This window comes from Coturnix japonica, chromosome 1 (genome assembly GCF_054131305.1).
Source record: "Coturnix japonica strain WE chromosome 1, WE-NBRP24, whole genome shotgun sequence".
In the NCBI taxonomy this organism is placed as follows: Eukaryota; Metazoa; Chordata; class Aves; order Galliformes; family Phasianidae; genus Coturnix; species Coturnix japonica.
Window position 1 is genome coordinate 108,295,821 of NC_140663.1, and position 11,954 is coordinate 108,307,774.

Genomic DNA, 11,954 nt, shown 5'->3' on the forward strand with positions numbered 1-11,954 from the left:
GAGCATACGGCTTCTCCCAGTCCTTTCCACAGGGTTTTCTTCTGCAGTTCCCCCTTTGATCATGACATAAGCCTTATTTCTGTTTCTATGAAGTCTGCTGAAGTCAAAGCTAAACTCAGGGACAGATTCCTGTAAAATTTGAACCGACTTGTTTTCTATCAGTGCTTATTTAATGAGAAACTGTTTTTCTGTGATTTAGAGCTGTGTGGGCAAATTAATCATTTAGAACTTTGTTTACGTAAGAACAAACCTTTATATTGCAAGGGCGGTTGAAAGCTGGAATAGGATGCTGTGGGGTCTCCATCTTTGGGGTGCAGTCCTGCTGTACTCAGTCCTCCTCCAGGGAGGGCTCGTTGGATTAGGTATCCAGGTATCTTCCTGCCTCAGCCATTTTGTGACACGTGTAGTTTGCCACTGCACTTTCCATTTACTTTTAAAGCGCTGTGCGTCATCAGCCCTGAAATCTCTGCTTGTAGTGGGATTCACTTGCCTCACTTGTGCCAACAGTATCACGTGAATTGTCCTGCAGTATCTCACTTGGGTACTGGCTGCAGCTCCAGAAAGGGAAGATCTCTCATATGTCTGTGGCTGTAGTTGCCAACCATGAGCTGAACTCCCAGAGGCCCTGGAGCCCCCCAGAATTAGCTAAGATGATAACTAAGTGCTTAATGTAATTATGGGAAGTGAAAAATGTCTGATCGTGCAAATTCTACAGCAGGTGAAGCCATTTTGATTATACTACCATATTTTAGTTTGCAGTGATGATTTAACTCATAAGTTCAAAGGCTTCACTGTGATGAATGAAACGGAGAGATACGAAGCCCTCAGACACTGTCGCTATGTGGATGAGGTCATCAGAGATGCACCCTGGACACTAACACCAGAGTTCCTTGAGAAACATAAGGTACGTTTCTCCTCTTATCCCCCTTTCCCTTGTATGTACTCTCAATTGAAGACAAACAGCAAGCGTGTGAAGTTGTGTCAGCTGAAGTAAATTATTTAGTTCAGTTCCCTCTGGTCACCAAAGTTAGGTACATGCCTTACTTGCCCTCAGTTGGTGTCAGATAATGCTCTATTTCTCTTATGTTTTTTCCTCGGTATGCTGGGCTGATTTTTGAATGGCAAAATAGCACTGAAGAATCATTCATGCACTTATATTCAGGAAAGATCATGAACCAGTAAAGTTATAATATAACGACTGAAATTGTATTAAAGTCCTGAATTAAAGACATATTTCTTATTAATGTGAACAGGTGCAATACTTGGCCAGAAATTCAAAGAAATATAATTTCTTACGCACCATTATCTTCATGCAGCGCGTCTTAGCAAAAGCATAATTAACTGAACGTACTTTGGTGCCCACATCACTGACAGTTGAGTGGACAGCATGGTTGGTCTACACACACAGCTCTAAGGAAACAGAGTCATTTATCCTGCCTCCATAGTTTTGCACATAACGGCTTTGCCACTTGACCCAGTTCTTCCAGTAGCAGAAGCAGCTCTCTTAGGTTTTCTACAGAATATCACACAGACAGCCACAGCAGTGTGTTAATGACAGTGCTTCTAGAGACAAGCTTTCTGTTCTTTCATTATTACCACAGAACTTAGCAGTTTCAGGCCTAAATCTAGTGCAGTATTCTAGGTGATGGCTTTAGGATGAGAATGTCAAAAAAAAGTCAGCTGAAGTCAAGAGCTGATCCTCCACAACCCCTCACTGAACCAAAATTCAGTGATGTTGGCATGTGATTCTTCTTCTATTCACTGGCAGATTGACTTTGTAGCCCACGATGATATCCCGTACTCCTCTGCTGGCTCGGATGATGTATACAAGCACATAAAAGAGGCAGGTAAGAACAACTTCACACTTCTAGCACCTTAATATTCAGCCTCAGCTCAAACTCTTTTACTGTCTTTTGACCACAAGTGCTGTGAGAAAAGCAGCAGAGATAACACCATGTTCTCTCACAATCTAAAATCAGGTATTACTGATTTCAGCAGAAAGATTGACTTTGCAAAACCACAAAGGATGTCCTGTGCTGGATTCCTGCTGTAGCTCCCAGGAAAACATTCAAATCTGCCATAAAAAAAAATAGTCCCATCTTTTTGTCTTTAATGAATTCAGGGGGCTAAAGTGAGAGCTCTAAACTGATGGAAATGAGTTCAGTTCCCATAACAGCCCAGCCAACTGCAGCGGCTTGTTGGTAAACAAACTGATGACTCTTTGACATAGAACAGGCCTGAATATGTAGGCCTGCAGGAGTCATTAGGATCCACTTCTGATTTACACCGAGGGTTTTTTCACTACACTGGCAGAGGGTTTAAATCAATTCCAGAGTAATTAATTTAGCATGACCATTTAGCAGGTTGGTTGACTACCTTATTGCGTTGATTGTGAACAAGCTGAAGTCATCACGATTTTGTCTTCAGTTCATGGAAGCTGATGGAAGCTGATCTAAGCAGACTCTGTTAAGCCACTCTTTGCTTCTGGCAAAATGAACAGTGCGGGAGGAGGAACTGATTATTTCTTTCTTACACTTCTCTCTGGAAGTGCTGCTTTGAACAATGGAGAATCCGTCCTCTTCCAGGTCTTAAAGAAATTCAAGAACAAATCTGCCTGATGATAATTTGTAGCACAAAGTGACATTCTCCAGCTATACAATGACAGCAGTAGAGCAGGTATTGACCCGAGCTGTACAAATAAGCTTTTTATAGCAGCAGTTCTTGATCTTTTTCCACTTGCAGATGTCACTGTGGTGTTGGACTCACAGCTGTCCTCTGGGAACTGCTGTTCTACAGATTCAGAGCCTGCACCACTTCACTTTATTACGCAGTGGAACAAGCATACCTATGATATGGCTGGGACATTAGAATAGGATAGGATAGGATAGGATAGGATAGGATAGGATAGGATAGGATAGGATAGGATAGGATAGGATAGGATAGGATAGGATAGGGTAGAATAGGATAGGATAGGATAGGATAGGGTAGAATAGAATAGAATAGAATAGAATAGAATAGAATAGAATAGAATAGAATAGAATAGAATAGAATAGAATAGAATAGAATAGAATAGGTGCAGACCGGAAAGCTATTTTGCATTAGGTCTGTGAGGCGCCACGTCCCCCATACAACATGACAGGTGGCCTTGGTGTCTGTTATTATCAGACTGAGCTATAGAGCACCCAAACTTGACACATCCTTCTCTGCTGTCGCACCACACAATGTGAGCTTGTAACTTCAGGGAGCTGTGTTCTATCCTTGGTCCATCGCTGAAGGATGCTGGAGAAGTGATTTCAAGTTTGTGTTACTGAACATCATTAGATGTAAAACAGGAATAATGCTACCTTAGTTTTGAGATCTAATAACATAATGGTCCCAACATTCCAGAATAGCATTATCAGTATAGTGAATTTCCCCTAGGGTATTTTGTTTTAAATAGAACAGTGTTGTGGAAGCATTTGTGCATTTCCCTTAGTTTCAGTACTCCCTTTTTCCCACACCAAGCTGTTAATGAACAGAGAAGCAAAAGCAAGGTTTGGAGCTCCATGTATAGATTTCCATGGGCTGCTATTTCCCTACGTAATCGATGTAAGAGAGGGCATATGAACAACTGTGAGCTCTGCAGCGGTGTGCTGACTAAACCTCTGCCCATCTGTAAACAGCTGGGTTTGAAAACATGAACTGGTTTAACATATGAAGCAAATAAAAGCAAAATCAGTAAGAAAAGGTAAAAGGGCTGAAGACAAAGTGGCTTTTGACACTTGAACGCAATTCAGCATTTGGCATAGCAAGAGTAAAGTATGGCTTCTGTTAATGAATTCTTGTAGCTCCTATTTATAGAAGCTTCTGGCTTAAAGCGGGTGTCACTGCTTCCAAAAATACTTTCCTGAGTGACTGCTGCATGCCTGAAAAGCATGACTGGGGAAACCTCTCTGCTCTTGATTAAAATAATCTAACTTGGAGGAGAATACTAATTAGAGATCAGAAGGAAAACATATCAAATATCATTTAGTCACAAGAGGCTGCTAAGCTTCTCGATTGCTTCCCCATTTGTTTTTCTAACCCTGTGAAACTGGCTAGCAGTGCCCGCCTTCTAAAGTGAACGCAAGGATTAATTGATCAATAGCTGTAGCGCTCTTTAAGACAAAGCACTATTTTCTATTTTTATGTGTTTGCAAAACTATTTATAGTCTTAACTCACAGCTCTCTGCTGTCAACAGCTTAATACTGCAATTACACGTTAAGTGATAGTAGTCATTTTTGGTGGCACTAAATAACTCAGAAGGCAAGGTGTGCTGGCATTACTGCCTTTGTCACTTGTTTTAACTGATCAAGTGATCCTGTCCTGATGAGGAACAGTGAAAAACAAATACATTCCTCAGCTCTATTGAAGAAAACAATGCAGCATTAATAAACTACCAGTTTTGTTAGTTAGAGAAGGGAGAGTGATAATGCAACCACTTTAGTAGCTAGATATACATGATGGAGGGGCTGGAGGGCCTGATGGCCTCAGTCCCCAATGTATTTTTGTACTGTAGTTGTGTATTTTGTAATGCAGAATATACATCTTCTGCCTGAAGCTGCTTTGTGGTTTTGGCCAGTGGTTTGTCTGACTGGTTTTGTTTGTTTGTTTGGGTTTTTTTTAACTTAGCAGAACAAAGACCATCAGACAGAACAACACAGGAATGCAGGGGAGAGTAGAAGTACACAAGAGAGCAGCAGATGGTCTTTCAGCAGTGTGAGTGGAAGCTAATTGCTTCCCCCAGCAAAGGGCTGACTCAGGAGCCTCTGCCAGTCTGGTAATTTCATCAGAACTTGACGCTGTGCAGGGGGGAAGTTTTAGCCTTCCTGCAGACTGAGAGAAAATGAACCGTACAGCAACCTCTTACAAAGGAACAAGATGAAAGAACTAGGAACAAGATGGCCAGAATTGCAAGTGTCTTGACTTTGGTTAGGCTTTTTGTGTCCCTTCTCAGCTACCTGCCGCAGTGCCTGGTCCTGCCGTGCTTTTCCAGCTGGCTTTCTTTTCCCACTTTGCTCAGGAATGTTCGTACCAACGCAGAGAACTGAAGGTATCTCAACATCAGATATAATCACAAGGATTGTCCGGGACTATGATGTGTATGCCCGGCGCAACCTCCAACGAGGATACACCGCCAAAGAGCTGAACGTTAGTTTTATAAATGTAAGTACTTTGATCTACGTTTGCTTCTGAAATGTTCTCTCCTAGGACCCCAAGGGTACCATAAAGGCTAAGAAAATGAATCTTCCCCCTAATGTTTTAGAAAGAGAAGACAGAGCTGGGAAGAACTTAATTTAAAAGAAATAGGTAAGCTGACAGTAGTTTTAATTACTCTTAGTAATTAGCAGCTTTATTTTCATTTTTGGCTTTCACAAAGCTGCTGCTTCTGTCCCTTCTTAAGCTGTAAATGACTTAATAACATACTAGGAAGGAGACCAGCCCCGCAGCTGCTGTCTTCTCAAACACTGACCCCATAAATGAACTGTTTCTTTATTCCTGTTGCAAGAAGGCAGCACAGAAAGCAAAGATTTTGGTATCCAAACTTTCTCTGCAGTGTGACAAGATTAATAAAGAAAGAAACAACAAAAATGCTGATCCCTGAGATAACTAGAGAAGACTAAAACAGGTTTTAAAACACAAGGAAATGTGTTAGGAAGTAAATACATAGCATAAGAGCATAAGTAGGGCAAGAATGCTGTTTGGAAGGATTGCTCAGAAAAATTCAGCTGCACCTTACCTTCCAGTAAACAGGGACAAAGATGAAAGCTACTTCCCTTTATTTTCTGTTTCAAGTCCCAATTTAAGGCCTTGAGGTAACCTAGATTACTGACATCTTCCTCGTGACTGGGCTAGATCATAGGGGGCCTTACCCCTCCTCCTCTGGAGCTGGGAAGCCCCCTCAGGAATGACTGAATTGTGTCATTTCTTGAGGATTTTGTTTACTTGTTTCTTATCTTGAAGTTTGGCAGATAAATTACAGCACACTGGGCATAAATATTTCACGGTGTTTCTTCTCAGTCTTTTACACCTCTAAAAATCCTGCCTTAAGTATTTTACCCATAACAGTCACTACTGCAAGAATCCATTAAATGAAGGCATGCTGGATGCCTTGGGGGTTCTTGGAAGCATTCTTTAACTGCTCTGAGGTTAAGATACCGTTACATATCTTATGCTTCACCCAGTCTCAAACCCATGTATTCTGAAGTCCTTTCAGACATTTGATTATTGTAGCTTATTGTAATTTAAATGCAAAAATACTGCTTTTCACCAGAGACTTTCTGTGTTTCAAAACAAAAAATGAGAATTCACCAAGACAGAAAAGCATTGGTTTCCTAGGTAATGGAAGGCTGCCCGCTAGGTGCAAACTGAGTTAGGCTGTTTTGGACTTTAATAATCTTCTTTGGTCCTGCAGCCTGCAAAGAACTAGAATAACCTCACCCCCCCAGCACTAAGCAGTATGCATATGGAAAGCAAATTAAAGGGACAATTAAACGAAGTTCAGAGGAAATTGAAATCTGGTAGTGTGCTGTGTTGCTGTGGATTTTCATTCTATTTTCAGGGCCAAAGGTTTAGTTAGTTCTGGATGCTGTACTTCTGAGGAGCACAGAAACATTTCAGGACAAAAGCCCTAAAGTATTTTAGAAGTGTGGCCAAAGAATGGCTCTCTAACAGTATCTTCACTTTCGCTGTCTTGGCTACTAAGCAATGTTTGCTCTCTTTTCTGTCAGTCTGAACCTCCTGTGTTTGCCAGGCTCTGAGGTGAATAGAAGTTTCCTTCTGCTCTGCAGAAGTCTGACCTTAGGGGCATTTGGGACCAAGTCAACATCCAGGCTGGCAAGTCAGCAGGAGGATGCATTTGTTTTCTACTAAGTTTACTTTCTTTTGCTTTCTACCAAGTTTGAACTGTTCATTTCTCACTTGTAATCTTGACAAGATTCACAAAATTTTCAGAGTGCATTCAGTTTGCAAACACATACAGAGTGATGTAGTGGAATAAACACAGTAATCACATAAAATAGTCTTTTCAACATGCACTTTCTGTGCTTCATTACAGATACATTAAATGCGTATATATATGTAAAGCAGATACGGTAATGAGATTTTTTTTTCTTCTTTGCATTCAGTGCATAATGTTTCCCAAGTAAGTCCCAATATATTAATCACTGCCTACACTTTCTAAACAGGAGAAGAAATATCGCTTTCAAAACCAAGTGGACAAAATGAAAGAAAAAGTGAAGAATGTAGAGGAAAAATCAAAAGAATTTGTGAACAAGGTGGAAGAGAAGAGCCATGACCTCATTCAGAAATGGGAAGAAAAGTCCAGGGAATTTATTGGCAACTTTTTAGAGCTGTTTGGACCTGACGGAGCCCTGGTAGGTATTCTGCCATCCCAGGGACTGTGAGCATTGTTATTTATTTACTCTCTGTATCACAGATTCAAAAGCATATTCCTTTGCTGCAGTGTTTACTTTGAAAGCCAGCACAGTAGGCTAATGCCAGACCTGCTTGCTGAATCCAGTAATGCGTGCCAATACTGCAGCAGGAGGATCTGCGATGCCTGTTGCTTCTTTGCAACAATTTCTTTTTTGCTTATGATATTCTTTTAACCAGTGAGATATCCTGTCATTAAGTAAGTTGTGATAGCGGATGCAATACTACATTTAGCCACACGGCCTAACAGCCGCTTATTTCTAAGCAAACAGATTTCGTATGGTCTGTTTTCCTCTTTAGCACTAAATAAGACCACAAAGATAGCAGAGATAAGCTATACACCAAAGCTGATGAGAGAAATGGGAATATTAAAAATTTAATTGTTCTGTTCATCCTCTGCACTCAACGGTAGATGAGATTTCCTAGTCGTAAGAACTATTGATTTTAAGTACTGAGAAATTCTCATACATGTCTGGTGAACCAGGTCATCTCACTGACTGCAGTGAATTTTCAGGTAAAACTAAAGCGCTTTTGAAGGTCTCCTCGGTAAGTGCTGGCTCCACAGACCCCATTTACCCAGGATCTATTGGTGCTTTGGAACAGTAGTTAAGGGGCTGTAACATTGTCATTTGGGGGAGAAATCCAAGTGCACCACCTTCTCAAACTAAAATCCTGCAACAAGTGGTGAGTTGGTTGCAAAACAGAGTCCCAAAAGAGACCTGGCTTTCATCTTCCAGTTCTGATAGTTGTCAGACATTCAGAAGCCTTGTTTTCTGGTAATACTTCCCATTGCTACCTTGAATCCAGGAACAAAACTTCTTTTGAATGCAGTAGTTATCATTTGTTAATGCAGAACTTCTTAGCCCTTCTTGTTGGGAGTCAGTCCTTTTCCAGCAACTTCTCTATGCAAACGTGCTCTGGTGGAAGCCCAGGCCCCAGCCAAACCCGTCAGTACTGGTGTTATCTCAGACATGTTTTAATTGCAAGCTCCAAGCAAGGGTTTTGCTCCATTTGAGGAAGTTTTTGCAAGTACAGAGGAGAGAAGCAAGCAGTGCAGAGTAAGCTGAGGAGAGCAGAGTAAGAACAAGACAGATACTCAGCAGAGCAGCAGGATGCTTTGGAGGTGAATTTTCAGACCGTGGCATGCAGATGGTCAGCAGCTCCCTCCTTATTTGAAATCAAACCTTTCACAAGAGAATTGAGCACAACTTTAACTGCCTATGGCTTATTGTTTGAGACTGAGCGTCAACAGAGGCAGCATGCCAGAAAAAAAGCAGTTTAGTAGGAGCGTGATGCAGCAGATACTGTTGGAACATTTGTAAAGAGCCAACACACACAGTGTTCCCTCATCCTACATTTATCAGTCTATAACTGAACAACGTGCCATTACAAATAGTACACTCTGTTGAAAGGATCGTAGTAGAGCTCCTGTTTATAAACAAATCCATGTCGAGATGATGAATTAAATAGCCCATGCAACAGCTACATCAGAACTTGGTGCCACCAAGCTGCCCTTTGCTGGAGTTTTCACCATCACTATCCCTCCTTGATTACAGCTCAACAGAGAAAAGCCTATAGGAAGGTTTTAAGAACATAGAGTGCATCTTTATCATCTCCTTACAGCAACATTTGTCCTTTGTGAGGGCAGGTGCCCTCTGAACACCGCATGTCCCAGTCTAAGATGTACCTTTGTAGGCCAGTTGTTCACTGCTAGTATCACTTTCCTTAGGGAAGTGCAGACCACAAACTCTTCTGATGAAGAACCCAGGTCTACCTGCACTGACCACATCACATAAAAAGAGCTTTGTTTGCAAGTTAGTGTTCCCAGTGTGGTCCTGTGGCCATAGGTGCTGAACAAAGAGATGCAACCAACAGATCAAACCAATGCAAACATCACACAAAATCCACAAGAGATAAGATGCATTTGGGTGTACATCAGGAAGAAGTTCAAAGCCTTGATCCTATTCCCCTGCTCTACCAACTCTGAACTGCACATTTAGTTCATTTAAAAACCATTCGGTGACAAACATTGTACTTAATTCAGCTTATGAGAGAAAAGCTGCTCTGCAAAGATTATGGGGGAGATGCTGCACCATGTCCTGAGTTAACGCCCAGACCACACAGTGGGAAATCTAATGCAATGGGAGACCTTTGCTAAGAAAAAACTCAGTAAGAGTCCAGAGGAGTGTAGTCTCCTTGCACGCTTGTGGGAAAAGCATCAGTGACAGTGAGCTGAGAGGTGGTGTGGCTTTTTTACATCACTTTGAGCTTTGCGGCAGGAGAGACTTTTAAAATAACGATAACTTGCTATTAGTGTCAAAACTGTTATTAACATTAATTTGCCCTATCACTGTTAGTTAGATGTTGCTTTTAATGTTGACAGTAAAAGTACAGGAATCGCTATGGGTGTGGTAGATCCCTAGATCTGTAATTTGAATTCCATTAATATGCTGTTATTATTTCACAAATAGTCATTATAATGCATTTTGTGCTAGCATCAATTTTCTCAAAGTAAGGGCCACGCAACCCACAAAAAATAGCGGCTTCTGACAAAGGTCACGGTGTCAGATGTCAGAATGAACGTTTGTAGGCAGCTCGTTTATCATGTAGCTCACCTGCACAATTCTCTGTGTGCGTTTCTTGAGGGAGTCACAGAGGGGTCACAAACGACGACGATTAATGTGGCACAGAAACTTTTGTTCTGCCTCGAGAGAGTTCCCCAGCACGGCCTGGCCTGCAGCCCCTAATGGCACACGTGGAGCTCCACAGAAACAGAACTAACAGTGGGACTGATTTCACCTCATTTCAGTGGATGAAACAGGCTAAATCAAACCAACACACTGGGTGAGAAATTGGCTGACAGGGCAGGCTTTCAGCCTGGGGTTACATGGGGCTGGCAGCCAGTCACTAGCGGGGTTCCCTGGTGCTCCATTTTAAGGCCAGTTTTCTTCAATGCTTTCATCAATGGTCCAGATGCAGGATTCAAATGCACACTAAGTGAGTTTGCAGGTGATACGGAAGTAAGAGGAGCTGCCTTACAGAGAGATCTTCACAAATTGAACATGCAGTTGGCAATTACCAGCCACACGATGCTTAACTACAGAAAGTTCTAGATTCTGCACCTAGTATGGGGCAACTCTGGACATACATATAAAGTGGAGAATGAGAGGCAGAAGAGCAGCGTTGCAGAAAGGAATCTGGGGGTTCTCGCTGGTGGCAAGTTGAATCTGAGCCTGCAGTGTGTCCCAGCACCCAGAGGGGCCAACAGTGCCCAGGGGTGCACCCAGCCCAGCACTGCCATGGGGTGAGGGGAGGGGTTGTCCTGCTCTGCTCTGTGCTGCACAGCCCCACCTCCAGCACTGGGTGCAGTGTTGAGCACCATAATTTAAGGACATAAAGCTATTAGCATCTAAAGGAGGGACTAGCAGGTGTGGGAAGGGGACGAGGAACAAAATGTAACCTCAAATTAAGAAAGCCTTCAGCAGCCTAAGCAGCATGCCCAGAACCCAGAACATATCTCTGCACAAGTGTTTGGCTCTCAGACCTGAATGATGACTTAACTTTGCTGGGGATGGCTTTTCCATTCCAGCTAAGCGTCACCTATGAGCCGACTCCTGCCACTCCGAGCAACACTGAGAGTTCTTGCTCCCTGTTTCCAAGAGGAGAAATAAGTCACTCTGATTCTGAGTATTCAGCATGAAGCCGACGGCAGCTGCGCAGTACAAGCCCTGTCACCTGTAACCGAGTCCCAGAGCCTTACTGCAAGGTCACAGCAGCACTAACAAGAAGCAGCATTTGCCTTATTGTAGCAGATCATTTGCCTGAAAATTTGGTCTGTTTCCACCCCACCAGCTATGGCAGGTTCTCACTCAACTTTAGCAAGCAAACAACAATAAAGCCCAAAGCAGAGCATACAGGCTGCGCGTGTTTCTCTTATAACAGATGTCTGAATTCTGACATACCCACCGTGGCCCCCAGTTTAAGGGTTTGGGCTGTGCACACTCCAGGTACCAGGAGTAGCACTTGACAATACTGGGCAGGCACTGGGCTGTTGCCCTTGACACGGGAGCAAGGATAAACGGCCTGTGCTGGCCAGGTGGCTGAGCAGAAGGCAGGTGCCTGTGCAGCACACCAAGAAGAAAAGGTCTTGGGAACAAGGGGTACCTGGAGGTCAGGCAGGGGACTGGCTTTGTGAGGCGGTATGACTGTCACATCTACAATGAGCCCAAGGTGGCTCCCCTGGTTAACACAAAACAGTATACAATTTTCTCATACCAAGGCTGTCCTTGCTAGAAGGAAAGTCTTGTCATGTCAAAAAACAGCTTATTGCGAGCTCAGCTTGAGAGGTGAAGTACATGTGGGATGAAGGGGCTGTGCTTCAGAGCAGAGGTCTGTCCTGTGTTAAGCCCAGGTGAGGAACCACGCAGAGCAGCCCCTCTTGCCCACAGCCCCTTCCTGTCTTGGTGTCTCACTCAGAGCACCTTCCCACTTTGTTTTTGCA

At 42.9% G+C, this 11,954-nt stretch overlaps 1 protein-coding gene across 7 annotated transcripts in view; it reads left to right on the forward strand.

Moving 5' to 3' along the window:
- Window positions 1–11,954, forward strand: part of PCYT1B (phosphate cytidylyltransferase 1B, choline) — a 42,250-nt gene that overhangs the window by 27,671 nt on the left and 2,625 nt on the right. For 2 of the 7 annotated variants that reach the window (XM_085530569.1, XM_015885811.3), the window contains exons 4-8: window positions 753–904; window positions 1,769–1,847; window positions 5,043–5,185; window positions 7,207–7,395; window positions 11,043–11,365. In XM_085530569.1, coding sequence (XP_085386695.1) covers window positions 753–904; window positions 1,769–1,847; window positions 5,043–5,185; window positions 7,207–7,395; window positions 11,043–11,153 — 674 coding nt within the window. In that variant the 3' untranslated portion in view covers window positions 11,154–11,365. Of the gene's footprint in view, window positions 1–752; window positions 905–1,768; window positions 1,848–4,976; window positions 5,186–7,206; window positions 7,396–11,042; window positions 11,366–11,954 lie in introns of those variants that run through there. The other 5 variants (XM_085530539.1, XM_015885783.3, XM_085530560.1 and 2 more) reach the window with 3 other exon arrangements.